The 21,517-nt window shown below is 38.0% G+C and overlaps 2 protein-coding genes across 3 annotated transcripts; both read left to right on the top strand.

Moving 5' to 3' along the window:
• Positions 1-5,161, top strand: LOC113046673 (low-density lipoprotein receptor-like). Of its 2 annotated transcripts, none has more exons than XM_026207563.1 (5): positions 1-152; positions 852-971; positions 3,398-3,517; positions 3,778-3,827; positions 4,854-5,161. In XM_026207563.1, the coding sequence occupies exons 1-5, from the start codon at positions 65-67 to the stop codon at positions 4,860-4,862; spliced, it is 387 nt and encodes a 128-aa protein (XP_026063348.1). In that variant the 5' UTR covers positions 1-64; the 3' UTR covers positions 4,863-5,161. The 2 variants fall into 2 exon arrangements, with proteins under 2 accessions (XP_026063348.1, XP_026063346.1); XM_026207561.1 differs by lacking the exon at positions 4,854-5,161 and adding an exon at positions 3,984-4,822.
• A 3,146-nt stretch (positions 5,162-8,307) lies between these two features.
• Positions 8,308-21,041, top strand: LOC113046672 (low-density lipoprotein receptor-like). Its single transcript, XM_026207560.1, has 18 exons — positions 8,308-8,554; positions 12,261-12,383; positions 12,759-12,881; positions 12,965-13,342; positions 15,866-15,988; positions 16,084-16,206; positions 16,297-16,416; positions 16,684-16,809; positions 16,897-17,068; positions 17,161-17,388; positions 17,478-17,596; positions 17,678-17,817; positions 17,920-18,061; positions 18,192-18,335; positions 18,416-18,589; positions 19,378-19,458; positions 19,619-19,782; positions 19,957-21,041. Exons 1-18 carry the CDS (start codon positions 8,497-8,499, stop codon positions 19,987-19,989), a joined length of 2,571 nt encoding a protein of 856 aa, XP_026063345.1. The 5' UTR covers positions 8,308-8,496; the 3' UTR covers positions 19,990-21,041.
• Positions 21,042-21,517: the final 476 nt, after the last annotated feature.

Raw genomic sequence — 21,517 nt, forward strand, 5'->3', positions numbered from 1 at the left:
GATTACTTTAGGTGTGTGGGTGGAGCCTTAGTCCAGACAAATAGCCTTCACTACCAGCAGTCAGATGAGTAGAAGTCCACCTGTTTTAACAGATATGGAGAGCTCATTTATGTTCTTACTGGTAGTTACTTTATCCTGTCCTGTTCAAACATGTGAGTAAACAACAGATTTAAGTGATCATCAGTTATCTTTTATAAATAGGCTCTATCTGGTCTGCAGGACATTCTGGCTTTTGATTTGCATGTGTGGATGGCACTGAACCGAAACTCCGCCGTCGAATAAAATGTTTTGCCTTTTTATCTTAAAATGTTTATTTCAAAAATCTTTTCTTACAGTTTTATACCTTGCTATTGTGACCTTTCTTCTTCTAAGAAAAAGTAGATAGCATATCTATGTAGGCTACTTAGAATTGCAAGAGTTATTATTATTATTATTATTATTTATTTTTATTTATTTTTTTGTCAGATTAGACGGATAGATTATGTGACAGTTGAGATAAAATAAATCAATGAATTAAAAATAATTGTGTCAATAGAATTGCCCGTTTTTTTCTGAATTGATTGACTGGTGTTTAGGTGCTGAGTTCGGCTATAGGCTAGTTCTTCCTTTTCTTTATTCATAATATAAATCAGGCTATAATAAATGGAGACGGACCCAGTGTAAATGATTTTATGAAAACGGTTGTTTAGTTGCTCGACCATTTTAGCAAAACTACGGAGCCCCGTACATGACATAGATAGATAGATAGATAGATAGATAGATAGATAGATAGATAGATAGATAGATAGATAGATAGATAGATAGATAGATAGATAGATAGATTGTTGAGTTTGTTTTTGTCTTAATTTCAGACAAGATCTGCAGATCCACAGAGTTCAGCTGTGGAGATGAACGAAGAACATGTGTGCCTATGATATGGAGGTGTGATGGTGACAGTGACTGTCTGAATGGTGCGGATGAGGAAGGCTGTGGTGAGTGGCATTTCTTTACCTAATGTAAATCTCTTTTTTTTCTGTCGCCACGGGTAAATACACAAACACAAATATTTTTGTGTTAATGTGGTTTAAGGTTAAAAAACATTATTTTCCACATACTATATATTATTGTTTCTCTTCTATGCCCCGCCTTTCTGAAACAAATCGATTTTTACAAAGCTCATCGTTCGGAAAAGTGAGGTGTGCTCTGATTGGACAGCTATCCAGTGCGTTGTGATTGGCTGAATACCTCAAGCATTTAACAGAAACGTTATGCCCCTTACTGTACTGTGATGCAGTCCCACGGCACGACCAGACAAAAACATTAAAAACCCTTTATAAACGAGGCATTTGTTGTATCCAGTGGGGACATAGTTACTGATTATAATGACTTGATATGTAGACAATTGATATGTAGGCATTGCCCCAGTCTGGTCCAAGAGACAAATGCCGGTCTGTCCTCGCACAGTGCTCTGTCCTGTGTTGGAGGCATCTGTCATGACCACTTTAGTTCTGAAGGTCAGTCCCTATTGGATGCCTGTCTGATACAGGTGAGAGTCCTACCAAGGGACCACAGCTCTGATGCAGCGGTGAGTCACCTTGAGGTGAAGACGTCCCAGGCACTAAGCTTGGGATGGGACACCGGCTTTGAGCTGGAACTGGAAGAACCGCATCTAAAGCAGGCCCAGCAGAATCAGAGAGGAGGCAGCAGCCATCAGACCCTGCATTCTCTGGATACTCTGAGGGGTATATAGCCTATATATAGACTCACTGTCCACTTTTTAGGTACACCTTGCAAGTACTTGGTTTGACCAGCTTTTGCCTTCAGAACTACCTTAATTCTTCGTGGCATAGGTTCAATAAAGTGTTGGAAACATTCCTCAGAGATCTTGGTCCATATTGGCATGATAGCATCAAGCAGTTGCTGCAGATTTGTTTGCTGCACATCCATGATGCAAATACACCACATGCCAAAGCTGCTCTATTGGGTTGAGATCTGAAAGTGAAAGTGAAAGTGACATTCAGCCAAGTATGGTGACCCATACTCAGAATTCGTGCTCTGCATTTAACCCATCCAAAATGCATACACACAGATCAGTGAACACACACACACACTGTGAGCACACACCCGGAGCAGTGGGCAGCCATTTATGCTGCGGCACCCTGGGAGCAGTTGGGGGCTCGATGCCTTGCTCAAGGGCACCTAAGTCATGGTCTTGAAGGTGGAGAGAGAGCTGTTCATGCACTATCCCCACCCACAATTCCATCCGGCCCGAGACTAGAACTCACAACCCTTTGATTGGGAGTCCAACCCTCTAACCATTAGGCCATGACATGGTGCATTATCTTTCTGGAAGTAGCCATCAGAAGATGGGTACACTGTAGTCCTAAATGGACATGGTCAGCAACAATACTCACAACAATAAGGTAGGCCATGGTATTTAAACAACACTCAATTGGTACTAAGTGGGCCAAGGTGTGCCAAGAAAATACCCCCACACCATTACACCACCACCACCAGCCTGAACCACTGAGACAGGATGGATTCATGCTTTCATGTTCTTTACACCAAATTCTGACTCTACCATCTGAATGTCGCAGCAGAAATCCAGACTCATCAGACCAGGCAACATTTTCCCATTCTTCTATTGTCCAGCTTCAGTGAGTCTGTGTGAATTGTAGCCTTCGTTTCCTGTTCTCCGCTGACAGGAGCAGCTCGTGGTGTGGTCTTCTGCTGCTGTAGCCCATCTGCTTCAGGGTTCGACGTGTTGTGAGTTCAGAGATGCTCTTCTACCTTTGTTGTAACGAGTGGTTATTTGAGTTACTGTTGTCTTTCTATCATCTCTAACCAGTCTGCCCATTCTCCTCTGACCTCTCACATCAACAAGGCATTTTTGTCCACACAACTGCTGCTCACTGGATATTTTCTCTTTTTCTGTCCATTCTCTGTAAACCCTAGAGATGGTTTCACGTGAAAATCCCAGTAGATCAGCAGTTTTATTCAGACCAGCCCGTCTGCCACCAACAACCATTTCACGTTCAAAGTCACTTTAACCTCCTTTCTTCCCCATTCTGATGCTCGGTTTGAACTTCAGCAAGTTGTCTTCACATCTAGATGACTAAATGCCTTGAGTTGCTGCCATCTGATTGGCTGATTAGAAATTTGTGTTACCAAGCAATTGTACAGGTGTATCTGATAAAGTGAGTGTGTGTATATATATAAAATAACTCACCAAGACAGATATTTTGACATATTTTTGTGTGTATTTGTCCCTTTAGGTGCACACCAAATAAAACATTTGACTCTTGCCACAGATAGATAGATAGATAGATAGATAGATAGATAGATAGATAGATAGATAGATAGATAGATAGATAGATAGATAGATAGATTGTTGAGTTTGTTTTTGTCTTAATTTCAGACAAGATCTGCAGATCCACAGAGTTCAGCTGTGGAGATGAACGAAGAACATGTGTGCCTATGATATGGAGGTGTGATGGTGACAGTGACTGTCTGAATGGTGCGGATGAGGAAGGCTGTGGTGAGTGGCATTTCTTTACCTAATGTAAATCTCTTTCAGCAGATGTGTGAAGGACGACTGTAGTGACAGCATCAATGAAAATGATGGAAAGAGATTTGAGAGCAAGAGTGATGCTTCTCAAGTGCTGCCAAATCCATTTTAATTAATACATTAAGTACTTTACGATTTTTTAAAATTAAATACAATTCAGATAGTTAAAAACACAAGGCTTGGCAGAGAAGGTTGCCAGGTAATATTCTTCTCTCTCTTGATCTCATCAGAGGAAAAGCAGTGGCAATCACAAGCCAGAACCAAACGGCACAAAGTGAAGGTAAAGCTCATCATTACAATCTCAAAACCACAAGTCTTAATGCACCAAGTTAGTTAACTAGCATGTATAGCAACAGCATTCTGGGAGAGATCTTTTTCCAACAAACAATATGGATATACAAATTTTTCTTGCTTTTTTTTTTTTTTTTTTTTGAAGATGAATAAGGGCAGCATGCAGATGACACCCGCTGCAAGTGCTTAAGAGACTGAGACGTGGAAAGACCCTCTAAGCAACATTATATGAAGCTTACTGGATAGAAACACAAAAACTTCAATTAGAAGGTGGAGCCACACAATCTCGGAGATGTAGTGTAGATCTCACTAACCACTGAATGCAAGAATTAATTCATCAGTTAACATATATAGTGTGTTACTGTAAGGCATTTCTGCATAGAGTAATGCTAATCTGAATTAAAATCTGGTTCCAAATTGATCATTATAAATTAGCTTATTATCTGTCAATAAAACATTTGTTCCAAAGATGGTCACAGTATACACAGAGCAGAACCCTGCACACTGACTATACTCGAGATACACTAGACACCCATTCTTATCTAAGGGTAGAGTCTCACTCACATCAAAATGTTAAAGTCCCAATGCATGGCTGTTGAGGGTGGATGTTAAATAGAAGGGAGTGTGCAGGGTTTCTTGTTGAACACAAGGTGGTGCTGTTAGCGTTAGTCTAAACTAAACCTACACCAAACTACTCTGACAATGTTTCAGTGTCTGGTGACATGCACATATTTTAACATAGCTTCAGCTAATCCTTCCCTCATTGATTGTATGGGTTGTGTTTCCTTATGTTGCTAACATAGAAATGCTCTTTTATCACATCAGTATTGTATCAGTAATTGATATTTCTCCTAATTTTTTAATAAATGTACTGCAAGCTCCATCTTCTTTGCCTATAAACACAATGAACAGCTCTTAATGATATTATCTTTTTATTTTGACACAGCATAATCTCCCATAATAAACTCTGATATAATTACATGATTGGCCGGTTCCTGTTTTATTATGATGTCAGATACACTGAGAAACATTTATAAAATGCTACTCTCGGTTTACCATGAAGACTTTGCATTCAAATCTGTAATACAAAAATTACAGTCAAGACAAGAACAAATGAAAATATCCTAGGAGGTGAAATATGCCTCGGAGCGGAGCGAAGACCAACCTTCACAAAATGAGAAAATATGAAGGAAAAGATAAAAAAAACACTAACGCTACACAAAACTGGCTGAACTCCAAAAATAAGTAGCCAGACAGGAAGATCCATAACGGAAGGAGTTGAGAAGTTACAGAAGCTTAAAAACAAACTGCACTCATGCACTCATGTTTACCTGTAATTGATTTGCAATATCTGTAATTTTATTCTTTGACATTATAAAGTTCTTTGTGTTAAAAAATGTGAATGGTTCTTGGTCAAATACATGATTTTGTGTTGTAACACAATAGTATGTGCTGAAACCAAAGGAGGTCAGAAAGGAGAATGCATTTTATTTGTACTGTAAATGCGACTGAACGAGGTCTAAGTCGATGTTTGCACATGTTAACTAAATAGCCTGACTTGCTCAAAGGCCATCTGTTACTCGTAAGGCAAGGTCTGGTGATAATTCCAGGTGTGGCGAATGAGCTTATCAGTGTTTTTTTTTTTTTTTGCTTTGGCCCACTGTGCTGAAAATGTTCTAGACCGTGTTTGGTGGTCTTCTTTATTCAGTATGACTGGTGTTCTGTATGACACACTCTTTCTAGGACACTGGGACCCTGAGAACATAGAGACCTTATTGTCAACCTCCCACCCCCTTTGACGGGATGTCATAATCAGCAGTCAGGGCAAGAGATTTTGACAAGAGTACTGCTTATAAAATATGTTTGTTCTGTTATCAAGACTTGTGATCAGACCTGCTCATTTTGAGTCTGTTTCAAGAGAGTCTATGTGACTTCTAGAAAAACGGTTTGTCAGGCAGCTGAGGTGTGTTATGTACGTAGTGTTAACTATTTTAGCGCAAGTCAAACATTTTAATTCATACGACTGAATCAACCTGACTATATAGCAGCCAAATACATTTTTGAAAGAGGTTTTGTTTTTAATGATTTTTACAGTTACGTATTCAGTTATTGTAATTTGTTTAATGTAAATAGGCAAACAAGAGAATAACGCTCTCAGATTTGTTAAGAAAGGTAAATGCTGTTGCTATAACCAAACTCAGGTAAATATTCAGGATGTGTTCAGTCACAGAAGCGTAAAGGACGCATTAACTCTCAAACAAGCGTGAAAACACAACTTCGGTTCTCCTACTTTCTATTTTCAGGGTTTAATTTGCTGATACAAGATATTGCTTCTGAAGCCGAGTTGTTTTCTGCTCATTTTTCTTGCTTTGACACTTTTTGTTTAGCATTTGGAACTTACTGGCAACCCAAAACATCTGAGTATCCCACTTATACACCCAACTTAGAACAAACGACTTGTTTTGTTCAAAAACTCGTTTCTTTGTTTTGATAAGATGGGAAGCTTCGTGGTAGATGCTGTTGAGGTGAGTGGTGGCAGAGTGACAGATCCGGTTTCCAATTAGGATGCATTTTTTTTTTTCAGGTTTTTCCTTTTTTTTTTTTCAGGTGCAACAGATAAGAGCATTCATCTCACCCACCCTCCACACAAACAACAGACTTTTTTTATTTGCATACATGCTTGTTGTTTCCCTTCTGCACCACAAAAGTTCTGCCTGAAAGTCATTTTTACGGAGATTTAAAGAAATGTACTTTTATTCAGCATGAATGCATTCACTTGGAAATTGACTGTAAAGATTTCTATTTCAAATCATTCCTGTACTTTTGGAATGTATATTCTTTTAAAAATCCAGCACAAAATGTATCATGATTTCCTCGAAATTTTAAACAACACAACTGTTTTCCGCACTGATAACAATAATAAATGTTTCTTTACATCAGAGAGTGGAGTAACGATACTGAAAAATCAGCTGTCATCACAGAAATAAATTACATTTTAAACTACGTCAACATAGAAATTTTAATAATATTTGCCAATATCAGTGTTTTTACTCTACTTTCGATCAGATGCATCCTGTGGGAGCATTAGAGAATTCTTTAAAAAGTCTCTACTGATATACACTCTCTGGCTTTACGACAACAGGTTTTTTTTTTTGATTATTAGCTCTGCTGCCTCTGTGAAGCTACTACACTGTTTGTGCTCCTTTGATCTGAAGCATCGTGCATGTGTGATTCCCAAGACAAACACGGAAATTAGCAGAACTGGTTCAAGGGGCCTCCAGCTCCAACTTACAAACATGTTCCCCCGTGTAGTAAAGTCAGGGAAAGTCTGTTTATATTATATGATCTGCTTTCAGGAACTTAATGATTCTGGCATTCCAGGCCAAACATGCCTGCTGTAATGGAAATCTTGACCTCGATGACTATCTAAACATTAAACTATAACATCATGAAATTCTCCAAAATTGACTGGAAACAGGACAGGACCAATGACAACAGTGAATTATTTTGGTAGACGTCCCAAAGCTGGTTTAAGAAGTCTATGTTCTGATGACGTTTGGGCTACTAGTTCAAGGCTACACAGACAGTGTTTTTACATCACGGATAATTTGTGCAGCTGAACATTAGATAATGTGTCCGCAGAATTCATAAGATCAATTTTAAATTTACATTTTAAAAAACAATAGTTCACTTTAAAAACGAATTTTCACTTTTTCAATATTAGCTATATACAATGGAATCCAAAAGCTGCCTAAATGTTGTTTGTTGTTTTTTAGTTACAGATTTATTCCCTAGATAAGTTGTGCATCTGTATAATAATCATAAAAGACAAAGGAGGAAGAATCTACTGACAAGGAAAAGTCAAGCTATAATGTGTTTATGACTGCGGCTTTCCTTTACTCTCTTTCTACACATTTGACCGTTACCATATAGTATTTCAGACGTGTCAAGGCCACAAAAATATGAATGTGATTAAGATTTATGATATGATATTTACTTTTATTTTTATGACTTCTGTCAGAAAGGTGACAGAGCAGGGCAGATGTACTGTAACCTACATGTTCACACTGGTTTATACAGCAGCAATCCCGTTCAGTATGCTTATCAGATAAGTCATCCTATTTTTCGCATTATTATTCTTTCCCCGCCATCAGTGATAAGTGGGTAATAGCTAAAGTTCTAATCCCTCTTCTACCTGGAATCTTGTAGAGTAGAATTGTTTGTGGTGGGCGTGGACTGCGTTTGACCACGCCCTCGATTGGGCAACTCTTAAATCACACCACCGAGTCCCGCCTCTCTTCACGAAGCCCCGCCCACTCTACGCTCCAGTGGCGTGCACAGACCTCCGGGGAGAGGGGGAAGGGGATAAGCAACGTTACGAGATGAACTTTAGCGTCCCGTCCCCCCCCGAACCCCCCTCCTCTCCCCCCGCCCCGTGCACGCCACTTCTACGCACCCATTCAAATTCGAATGGTTCAAGTTCAACCATCATATCTAGGTCCACCGCTTCACAAACATACATTTCCCCACAGCTTCACCTGAACACGAGTCCATCTGCTCCGTCAGAGCTATTTATTTAATACAAACACCCACAATAAAAACTTAGCCAACACATTAAATAGAAAAGCGAGGGGCTTTAACCAGCTCATTGAGAGACAATGGAGAGCTCATTAATACTTTTACTGGCGGTCACTTTCTTCAGTCCTGTTCATACAGGTGAGTAAACAAGCTGACTTTATATTTAGGGATCTTTAAAAATAGGGATAATTGAATATTTTTAAACATAATTCGTTTAGCACGTGAATGCATGTTAACTCGTAGAGATTGTTTTCAGTGTCCTACACGTGTTAAGTGACGTTCAGATGACATTCACTTATTTATTTCCGAGTTGTGAGTGATATTGTAATTTATAAGGTGGTTAATCTGCAAAGATGAATCTATCAAAAAAAAAAACATATATATATATATATATATATATATATATATATATATATATATATATAGGCGGTGTATGTTTATGTATATTCTGCATTAATACATGATTGCACAACACAATAGGTATTTCCCTTTATGCATTAATGTAGTTAACTTAATTCCTCCCTGCTTTTTGGCTCCTACAAAATATATAGTGATTATTTTATTCTGCATGCATTTATGATGATGCTAAATGTTGTATTTCAAAGCTGTGATCGCTTTCTACAGAACTCAGTTTGCATTGTTCGCTTCTGTTTTGCTCGACATGAATGAATTCTCCAACCTCACTAAGCTGGAGAAATCATAGTATTGCCTTACAGTAACCACATGTGTTTATACTGTCCATGTGTCTGCTATAGGGGCCTCATTCCACAGTATTTTGGCACACATGCCTTTCCCAGAAGTTCTAAATCATTTGCAGTGTATGATGTCACAGGGACCGTAGACCCAAGGCACGAAGAACTGGCTTCACATGCAAACTTATTTTCTTCTTGCTGGATTGGTAGACATTAGTATAGATGAAAAGTTATAGCTAGAAAAAAATCAGTAAAGCACAGTAAAAACGTACAGAGAACTGAGTCTTATTATAATTGTTTGGGTGTAATTGTAGAAATAATTAGGCTTCTTATCTCTATCTGCTCGGAAATAATTAGTTTATGGAGCTGTTCGGACTGTGCAGAGTAAAAAAAAGCTGATAGTTCAGTTTAAAACTAACCACAGTTTGACTTTAGGTTCAGTGAAGTGAAATTATTTTATATATATATATATAAAATGGTGAATCTCTTAAAAATATGTACCAGGTCAAGTTTACCCCACAATGTTTTAATTACAGTAACTGCTGTTAGTGATAACATCAATTAAAAATGCAAAAGTAAAAGTCTTCAAATCAGACTTTGCATCAACTGAATTTCTTTGTTGGTTTGTTTAATTTTGGGGTTTAATGTACCCTGTTTCTAACATGATTTGATGGGTAGACCCATATGCTGGATTGACTCTTATGATCAGACAGATCATTTTTATTTCAAGGTTAATAGGTTTATATATAGGATAACCTTTAAGACATAAGAGAAAGGTGCAAAGTATACTGTAGAAAGATACGCTTCTGTTTTCTTGTTGGTATCTACATGTGTAAATGATGTCATGCAGACTCTTGTGAAGCAAGAGCAATACACCACAAATATTTCATTAAATGAGAGAAGATAACCTTCTTGTATAGCCCAGAAGGTTTCTTGAAGGTTTCTTATCAGTTACGATGCCTTTTATTTTCTTAGGCAATCTATGTTATAATCTAAGCCAGATAAACTTTCCAAAACATCCTTGGCTTGGCTGCCACATGTCTTTCTCTACCCTGAGCTGTCTTGATAGTAGGCTGTTTAGATAATAAGACACACGAGACATCCAGGAGGAAAAAAAAACAGCCACGTTGCATTCTGTGGCCATCATCTTCGGCTGCATCTGTAAACAATGAACAATACATGACACTTTGAAGTAGATCAGGATTATACAGGATTTTTTTTTTTGGGTGGGGGGTGGGTTCTAATCGTTTGACTAATTCAGGGTAACAATTTCAATTTGATTAACTACAACATGATTCAAGTTCTCTTTACAAAAAACTTGCAAAACTATTTGATTAATTTGATGCCCAACATGGGTCTTAAGTGACCCATGCATTTTTTTTCTTAATTCAGAATTCTTCAGTTAACTTGTTTTTGATCATCACAAATCCTTATTTTTATTTGTTTCCTCTTACTTTTTGAATAAAAATAGTTTTTGTGTCACTACAACTACTTCTAATGCACAACATGGGTCTAAAATGACCAATATTTATTTCCTGTTATTTCAGTGATGGATGAGTGTTGCTTTGCTGAATCTCTGAAATATTAAAATTTATATCGTTTATTATTCCACATAGTTTTTAAATGTGTTTTTTTTTTACTACCACAATCATTTTTTTTATTATTCTATCATTATTTAAATAGAAACACAGTTTTTGTATTTCTCCACCAGTTTTACACAAGCGGGTCTAAAATGACCCGTATTTATTTCCTAAGTTATTACAATCATGCCTGAGTGATTCTTTGTTGAATCTTTGAAAGGAATGCATTTTATCATGTATTATTCCAAGTATTAATTAATTATCTTGTTTTTTATTTGCCCTTTCTTTAATTTATATTAAAACACTGCATTTTGTATTTCTACACCAATTTTACAAACTTGGGTCAAAAATGATAAAATATTAAAAATATTTTACAGTTTCAAAATAACAGTAACATCACCTTTCAGCCTGTCACTATCATCCAAAAATTAAATATCAAACATAGATCAGGTGTGCTGTCATCTGTCATTTTTTTATTTTTTGCCATGTTTGCTAATATTTTTATTAGCAAACATGCTATTCTTTTAAAAAGACATGGCAAAACATTAAATTCAAATCAATAGATGAAACCAGAAAAAAAAAACGGCCAGCCAAGAGATGTATGATGTCAACCTAAGGCCATAAACGGTTTTTATATCAATGCATGGTTTGACTTTAAATACTGATAAGACCTGTCTAAATGTTACATTTGTGTAATCATTAATCCTTTTATGTCCACATTTCCATTATAAGATAGAATGATCCAATTCTGAATCCTGACTGGATGAGCCAAGTTGGAAGATGTTGTAAAATAGTTTCTATAAAGTAAATATTTTTCTATATTCATTTGTGAAGTTGCCACATTGCATGGCAACAGCCTGGTAAGGCTAATGAACTTTGAGATGATTCATTTTAAACATTAAAAATATTTAGCTAATAATGTAAGTTATATTCATTTATGAATGGTTTGTTTAATACTTGTTTTTTTTTTTTTTTTTTTACTTTAGTAATAAGCCACGTAAAGTTATGCGAAGTGATTTCACTACATTGGCATCTTTTGCGACCTCCACATTTGTTTTCAGAAAAAGGTGACCCAGATCCATTGAGCTGCTCATGCCATCAAAAGGCCATTATCAACACATCATTATTTCCCTGACAACTATGAATACTAACTAATGAACGTCACGTGACTCTTCCACTTCTACTTGAGTGACGCTGTGTGGTTTCAGAGAATGTTTTTAGATATCTTATCAATGTAAAAGTTTATTGCTTTAACTAAAAGTCGACCATTTTTGCATCCAGCCAGTGTCATGTTTCTTTCTGTTTGCGTATGATGTCGTGTGTCATCATTAAAAAAATGGTGGAGGTGCTATATTTACATTTGTTGAGCTAGCCTCCTCCTTAATTAAGCTCTAGAAGACCTCCCCTTACTGCCATTTTAGATTACAAAGCAGGAAAAACTTGAGACCATCTTTGTCCATACATGTTGCAGTCAGTAAATCATAATGCAGTTACCAGTGTAAGCACTAGATTGTGTAGTGATACACAATCTACATCACTTAATCAAGCATCACTTATGTCTCCATCTGACAGGTGCTTTGACTTGTGAACCACGGCAGTATCAGTGTGGCAATGGAAAGTGTATCACAGCGAGATGGGTGTGTGATGAAACTGATGACTGTGGTGACGGCACTGATGAACTTCCTGCTGCCTGCTGTAAGTCTTCCTCCATCTAAGATAAGTCAGTTGTCCCGAACAGAGGGGAGAGAAATGTTGGTGTGACATTAATGATATTCGTTTTGAGATTCACACTGTCAAGTTTGTGTTTAGTTTATTTGTGTTTAAATTTTTACTTTTTTTAAAAAAAATCAGTTAATCACTAGGTTAATTCAGTGTAAAAAGATCATATGAATGTAAAAAATAAGCAGAGCAAGATCTTGCACAATTAAATATCCAATATCAACTGTCATAAAAAAAACATAACTGATATTTGCTGGTATCTCATTGTTATATCTTACATCCCTAGCTATTCTAGCTACTCATATTTTCTACAGAATTTTTAACAAAAATAATTTTCCCCTGTCTTTTTAGTGGCCAAGACCTGCAGACCCAGTGAATTCAGCTGTGGTGGGCGACTAAACCAGTGCGTGCCAAAGAGTTGGAAGTGTGATGGCAAAGCGGACTGTGAGAACAGTGCGGATGAGGAAGGCTGTGGTGAGTGATATATTGAAGTTATGTGTATCTTTATGGTGCTGCCGGCGTGTACGTGTGTCTAAAATCTCCATCACCACTTCTAGATCCTCGCCGGTGTCTGAATGGCGAGTTTCGCTGCGGCAGCGGCCAGTGTGTGACTGCCGCATTTGTGTGTGATGAAGAGAGAGACTGCGATGATGGCAGTGATGAAGTCTCCTGTCCGCCCACCACGTGTAGCTCCAACTCCTTCAGGTGCAACAATGCACAGTGTGTGCCTCGACTGTGGGTCTGTGATGGAGATGCAGACTGTGCTGATGGCTCAGACGAATTGCCTCAGAAATGCAGTACAGGGACGCCTAGACCTACCAAAAACCCCTGCTCCTCTATGGAATTCCATTGCGGCAGTGGGGAATGCATACACAGTAGCTGGAAATGCGACGGGGGAGAAGATTGTTTGGATCGCTCTGATGAGAAAAACTGCTGTAAGAAATAAGACTTGTGGATACTACTGACATACAAAGTTCTGTCATGAAACTCTAGATGGGGCAGTTCAATAGGTCAGACTCAATCTGAGATAATGACATCATTAACACATGGCGCAGCTGATTGGTTCTTTTTGTATCGGCAGCCAATGAGCTGCTACTCAGCATTCAAATGAATGACTAGTGCTTGCTGTAGCAGTTGCAGCGTGCTTCAGAAACCCTCCACCTTCCCCAGCTCCACCTGTCTAGATCAGCTGTGGAGTGTTTCCGTTAAGACCAAACACATTAACATCGCCGTGTACATTACCATGTCAATCCCTCTGAGAGTTGTCATGACAGAAATACAGATAATCTTTTCACAGTACAAACAAGGATACCAGGAAGACTTGTTCATCCTAGAATGGCAGTACCATGACTAAAATGATAATAATTCACAGTGCACATTTTTTATAGAAGGATAAAATGTACACAATTAATAATAATAATAGTAATAAAACTAAATCCACATTTCTTCTTTTAAGCCATTAAAAAAGAAATGCCTTACTCCTTTAGAGTTACATTATAAATGCATTACTGTAAATGCCTTTTTTGTTCCAAGTAATATATGCATATACATATATACATATATATATATATATATATATATATATACAGTATTGTTCAAAATAATAGCAGTACAATGTGACTAACCAGAATAATCAAGGTTTTTCGTATATTTTTTTATTGTTATGTGGCAAACAAGTTACCAGTAGGTTCAGTAGATTCTCAGAAAACAAATGAGACCCAGCATTCATGATATGCACGCTCTTAAGGCTGTGCAATTGGGCAATTAGTTGAATTAGTTGAAAGGGGTGTGTTCAAAAAAATAGCAGTGTGGCATTCAATCACTGAGGTCATCAATTTTGTGAAGAAACAGGTGTGAATCAGGTGGCCCCTATTTAAGGATGAAGCCAACACTTGTTGAACATGCATTTGAAAGCTGAGGAAAATGGGTCGTTCAAGACATTGTTCAGAAGAACAGCGTACTTTGATTAAAAAGTTGATTAGAGAGGGGAAAACCTATAAAGAGGTGCAAAAAATGATAAGCTGTTCAGCTAAAATGATCTCCAATGCCTTAAAATGGAGAGCAAAACCAGAGAGACGTGGAAGAAAACGGAAGACAACCATCAAAATGGATAGAAGAATAACCAGAATGGCAAAGGCTCAGCCAATGATCACCTCCAGGATGATCAAAGACAGTCTGGAGTTACCTGTAAGTACTGTGACAGTTAGAAGACGTCTGTGTGAAGCTAATCTATTTTCAAGAATCCCCCGCAAAGTCCCTCTGTTAAAAAAAAGGCATGTGCAGAAGAGGTTACAATTTGCCAAAGAACACATCAACTGGCCTAAAGAGAAATGGAGGAACATTTTGTGGACTGATGAGAGTAAAATTGTTCTTTTTGGGTCCAAGGGCCACAGGCAGTTTGTGAGACGACCCCCAAACTCTGAATTCAAGCCACAGTACACAGTGAAGACAGTGAAGCATGGAGGTGCAAGCATCATGATATGGGCATGTTTCTCCTACTATGGTGTTGGGCCTATTTATCGCATACCAGGGATCATGGATCAGTTTGCATATGTTAAAATACTTGAAGAGGTCATGTTGCCCTATGCTGAAGAGGACATGCCCTTGAAATGGTTGTTTCAACAAGACAATGACCCAAAACACACTAGTAAACGGGCAAAGTCTTGGTTCCAAACCAACAAAATTAATGTTATGGAGTGGCCAGCCCAATCTCCAGACCTTAATCCAATTGAGAACTTGTGGGGTGATATCAAAAATGCTGTTTCTGAAGCAAAACCAAGAAATGTGAATGAATTGTGGAATGTTGTTAAAGAATCATGGAGTGGAATAACAGCTGAGAGGTGCCACAAGTTGGTTGACTCCATGCCACACAGATGTCAAGCAGTTTTAAAAAACTGTGGTCATACAACTAAATATTAGTTTAGTGATTCACAGGATTGCTAAATCCCAGAAAAAAAAAATGTTTGTACAAAATAGTTTTGAGTTTGTACAGTCAAAGGTAGACACTGCTATTTTTTTGAACACACCCCTTTCAACTAATTGCCCAATTGCACAGCCTTAAGAGCGTGCATATCATGAATGCTGGGTCTTGTTTGTTTTCTGACAATCTACTGAACCTACTGGTAACTTGTTTGCCACGTAGCAATAAAAAATATACTAAAAACCTTGATTATTCTGGTTAGTCACATTGTACTGCTATTATTTTGAACAATACTGTATATATATATATATATATATAAGTTTAATGTAGAGTTAGTGGGAGCAGGATTGTGGACCAATGAGATTTCACATGGGTGGCACTACACAACAGAAATGGAACCTAATGTATTGATAAATTGGATGCTTGTCACGGTCATGGCAGATTTCTGTTATCGCTTTTAACTTTGTTACAATGTAACCTTAAAAGCATCCGTAGCTAGTTTATCCTAAAGACATAATAAACTATTTTTGCTTTCCAGCCGTGTCCACATGCCGACCGGATGAGTTCCAATGTGGTGACGGATCTTGCATCCATGGCAGCCGGCAGTGCAACCTTGTATATGACTGCAAGGATTTGAGTGATGAGCTGGGTTGTGTGAATGGTGAACCAAACAAAATGAGCTCTTTACACAAAACCAATATGCTTCGGGTGTTATTCTGATGTGTTAAACTTAAATTTCTCCATTTTGATTTGCAGCAACTCATTGTGAGCCACCACACAGGTTTAAATGCCGCAGTGGTGAATGCATCAGCATGGAAAACGTTTGCAACAAGAAACGGGACTGTAGAGATTGGTCCGACGAGCCATTGCGAGAATGTGGTAAGTAAAAATGGCTTTCAAGAAGTTGCATTGCTTAAAATAACGTCAAAAACCAACCTGTGCTACAATATGTGATTTTCTAATTCACAGATTCTAACGAGTGTCTTTACAACAACGGGGGCTGCTCTCATATCTGTAATGACCTAAAGATTGGTTACGAGTGCCTCTGTCCCACTGGCTTCTGGTTGGTGGACAAGAGACGTTGTGAGGGTAAGAAATTTAAATTAGTTCCCATACTGAATCATCTGGAAATCTGGTCATAGTACATTTCACAGACCTTGGTGCAGATCCAGTTCAAAGAATGATTTAATTTGTACTTTAATCTTATTTGCTTTTTCTGAACTGGAAATTAGGATAGAGTTTGTTCAGTAAGTCCATGCTGTTGCCTGTCCTGATTCAGTGGTGTTACAGACACCGTTCTGAAGCAACAGAATTACTATTTTCCTTCAAGCCCACATATTTGTTTGATTTCTTCAGACATTGATGAGTGTGCCAACCCAGACACCTGCAGCCAAATCTGCGTCAACCTGATGGGTAGTTACAAGTGTGAGTGCGAGGATGGCTACCAGATGGACCCAGCCAGCAAGGCTTGCAAAGCTATTGGTAAAGCTTTTAAACTTCCAAGTAGTCATTTCCCAGTTCCCATACTTGCATAGTGATAAAACTCCTACTCACAAAATGGTTCTGTAGGAACCATCGCCTACCTATTTTTCACCAATCGCCATGAGGTCAGGAAGATGACTCTGGATCGCAGCGAGTATACACGTGTTATTCCCCGCCTGAAGAACGTTGTGGCGCTGGATATGAATGTTGCTTCCAGGGAGATCTACTGGTCGGATTTATCCCTCAAAAAGATATATAGGTAAATCTTTGGACTCGTGGTCAATCTTGAGTCTCAGTTGTTTCTTACACAAACTGAGCTGCCTGATATCACATTTCGTCTTTCTTTCCCAGAGCACCAATGGATACAGCAGATAACTCCTCCCAACACAGTGTTGTGATTGGCAGTGATTTAGATGCACCTGAAGGTATTGCTGTCGACTGGATCCACGGGAACATCTACTGGACAGACAGCATTAAAGGTGCCATCTCTGTGGCAACAGCGGACGGAAGCAGACGCAAGACTCTCTTCAAAGAAAACCTGGCCAAGCCACGTGCTATTGTGGTCGACCCTATTAAGAAGTACGTCAAGTCCCAGAGGATCTAAAATGTAGGGACAAACTACATGGGCAAGTGGTTAACTTTGTTAAATCTTCTCTGATATATTATAGCTTCATGTTCTGGACTGATTGGGGCACACCAGCTAAGATCGAGAGAGGTGGTCTTAATGGAGGGGACCGCTATGCCCTAGTCACAGATAACATTGTCTGGCCCAATGGAATAACCCTTGGTATGAACATGTCCGCTTACATAACTGTCCACAAAGCGTAACTTTGGTCTGACCCACTTTCTTGTCTTGTCCCATGCATAGACCTTTTGAACCAGCGTCTGTACTGGGTTGACTCCAAACTACACACTCTCTCCAGCATCAGTGTGCAGGGAGATGGTCGGCGTACTCTGATCATTGACCAGGGCAAACTTGCCCATCCTCTGGGTCTCACTGTGTTTGAGGTAACACTTTCATGCTCCTTTCAAACTTGTTGTTGGCAGACCTTGTTCCTTGTAAGAGGTTACCGGAACGCTCTCTCAAGAATTTTCCATCATCATTTTTAGGAGAAAGTGTTTTGGACAGATGTGAGCAATAATGCAATTCTAAGTGCAAATCGTGTGACTGGAAGAGACATCACGAATGTGGCCGAACACCTCTCGTCCCCAGAGGACATTGTCTTGTACCACAACCTCAAGCAACCGACTGGTATGTCGGCCATTATATAGTCATACATTTGATGGTACCTTCCCAGTCGCAATTCAGCAAATTGATTTTTCGTCCAAAATGGGATAACGTCTTTAGTGTAGTTCTGAACTTATTCTGAATGTCTTTCCAGGATTCAACTGGTGCAGGGTCAACAACGGTGGCTGTGAATTCTTGTGCCTGGCTGCCCCTCAAATCAATAGACTCTCACCCAAATACACTTGTGCCTGCCCAGACAACATGATGTTGGCCAGAGACATGCGGAAATGTGTTCAAGGCAAGTCCGTTTTGGTGTTTAAACTTAATGTTATTTCTGCTGATTTCTACATCTAACATTTGTGTTTTTATTTCGAGCAGCTGTAGTCACACCAGAACCTCCTGTCAAGCCCAAAATAGTTACAACTAGTCATCCTAAAGTACCTTCAAAGACAACACCAAATCCTGCTCCTTCGATCCCTAAACAACCCACTCAACCTGTTCCAATCAAGCCATCCCAAAGCACAACTAAACTTCCTTTATCCAACCAGACAGGTATGTCTTGCTTTATCTACCCAGACGTTACCATCAGTCCCTTTTTTCTCCTTTTCTTGGTAAATTAGACAAACCCAAGCCCAAACTCAAATCTCAAGACCTTAGAGCAGGGGTTTAGCTCCAACCCCAGTTAAACTCATCTGAACCAGCCAAGTATAGGGTTAGTTCACCTAAAAATGATTAATGTTGTTCCAAACCTGTAAGGCCTTTGTTCATCTTCAGAACAAAAATTATGATATTTTTGTTGAAATCCGAGAGCTTTCTGATGCTTCATAGACAGCAATGCAACTGACACATTCAAGATCCAGAAAAGTAGTAAGGACATCATTAAAATAGTCCATTTGACATCAATGCTTAAACAGTGATAATATTTTCTTAACCATAAGTGACAAGAATACTTTTTGTGTGCAAAGAAAACATATGATTTTATAATGATTTTATTCAACAATTTCCATTATTTATTTAATTATTCAATTATTCAATAATTATTTTTTCTTTGCGTTGTCTTTACTACCTTTCTGGGTCTTGAACGTGTCAGTTATGTTGCTGTCTATGGAAGGTCAGAAAGCTCTCGGATTTCATCAAAACATTTCTTCATTTGTGTTTAGAAGATGGATGAAGGTCTTACAGGTTTGGAATGACATGAGGGCGAGTAATTAATGACAGAAATGTAATTTTTTGGTCAACTAACCCTTTCAAAAAATTTCCAGGCAGGCATTGAACCATTCATATTACAGTTTTATTGAAATGTATGATCTGTTTTACAAGTTATTGTGATTTCTCTTTAGATGACCACCAGAGTAATGTCAAAGATGTGTCTCAATCATCATCTTCCACACCGTTGGCCTTGTACATTTTGCTTCCTCTTGGTGAGTGCTTCAATGAAGATGCAAGCAATATAAAAACTGTGTAGTGTTCTGAAAGCCTGTGAGTAACTAACAAAGGGAGCATTTTAATGCATTATGTACACATAACTTAAAGTCTCAATGTAACCGATACAGTGAAAGATATTTCTTTTTCTTTTTAAAGCAATCCTGTGTTTGGTTGTGGGTGGTGCTGTGCTGTTCTGGAGAAAGTGGCGTCAGAAAAATACCAACAGCATCCACTTTGACAACCCAGTTTATCAAAAGACCACAGAGGACCAGGTGCATCTATGCAGAAACAGTAGTTCTGATGGCTTTTTGTACCCGCAGGTATGATATACTTTATAAAAAATAATTACTGTCTACACAACACAATATATATTTTAGCCATACTTGCCAGTGTCCTAAAGCATTGTTAACTTTATCGGTTTACTAATAAGCCTACTCAGACTACTGTCGGCTATATTACTGTCTAATAATGATGGTCTTATTTTGCTTTCACAGAGACAGGTTGTGAGTATCGATGATGAAATGTAATGCCAAAAGTCCATGCCAAAACTGATGTTTCAAAATAAGAGCCATATTTGATGTCTTTCCTTCTTGGAGGACAGTTCTGCAGTAAAACAACAGTTGAGGGACAGTGGAGATACAAACTGCCTTTTCACACAAGCCATCTGATGCAAGAAAAAAATCCAGAGCCAATCCACAAAAAAAAAAAAAAAAAAATGAAACAAAGAAACCTCAGACAACAACGACCTCAGCTATCAAGTCTGCTTAGTATTTCACATTATATCAATTATGCAAAAAAAAAAAAAATGAATAAAGGTATATTTTAATAGCACTTAAAATGAAAGTTTTTCAAGGTTTTATTCTCATGAGATTTCTACGATAAGTTATTGTAAATATTGTATGTATTTTTTTAAACCACTGCATGCTATTTTTCCAGAACATTTGTGTAATTTAATTCATAACTTAATTAAAGATGCGGTACATAGGCACTTAGGCAAAACTGAGCCATTTACCGTCATGAGCTGTGCAAAGTTGGTTTTTCTAATATTTTATGCCATTTTTTACAACATTTGCGGTTATCAAGTTCTTATTGTTGTGGCAAAATGGTCAATGTTACTTCTAAAACTGGAAGTTCACGATAAAAAACTGCTATTTTAAAGCTCCTTATTATATGAGCCAATGATTCCAGTGATTTTTCTATGATTTTTATTTTTATCACAAACCTGTGTTTTATCACAAACGTTGTAATCAAGGTGATGTGTCAACTGTTTTACATTCTCGATGTGAATGTGTAAATAATGTATGTAAATATGTTTAATATTGCATATACGTTGCATTTTTATTTTTAAGTATGCAGTATTGTATATAAAGAAATGCTTTATTTATTTTATGAATCTAGATCATTGGGTGATACTTGGCTTCCTTTGCTGTGTACTATGTCAACTGTTCATTTGTAAAGAATTTGTTTCTGTACATTCTGATTCATTAATTAATCTAGTGATGCATTTTCTGAAAAGCCAATCACAATTGCTCTTGGCCTGTGTGTAAACCTCACTTGAAATAAACAATTTGAAGATTTCACTTTACTGTAGTTGTGTTTTTCATGTAAATGTGTCATGACAAACAGCTTTTTCAGGGCTATGCTTCAAAATCAATCCAATAAAATCCAATATTTCAGAGCTGCATAGGATGAAACTGTTCGTAGCTTCAGTAAAGTGAAGATATAAAAAAAAAAAAACGCCGGCCCTATGAGGATCAATTTCAGCAGATGAGAAGATCAAGGGTCAATTCGTTTTCCCAGAGATCTGCTGAATGTATGCCTTCATCTGGAGCACATAAGGCCCAGGCTGACAATCACTTCTGCAAAACACCCACATCACAAAGACAGCTGTAAATGTGAACCTAAAGGCCTTATTTTACACGTGTCTCTGCTTACAAATAAGACCACTTTCCTAGTGGATGCACATTATTCAGGTAGGTGTATAATGACCCATAAAACCACAAATGAATGATAGTAAAGCCATGACTTCTGGAATTCCAGGAAAAGAGGTGATTT

This window comes from Carassius auratus, chromosome 28 (genome assembly GCF_003368295.1).
Source record: "Carassius auratus strain Wakin chromosome 28, ASM336829v1, whole genome shotgun sequence".
NCBI classification, from domain to species: Eukaryota; Metazoa; Chordata; class Actinopteri; order Cypriniformes; family Cyprinidae; genus Carassius; species Carassius auratus.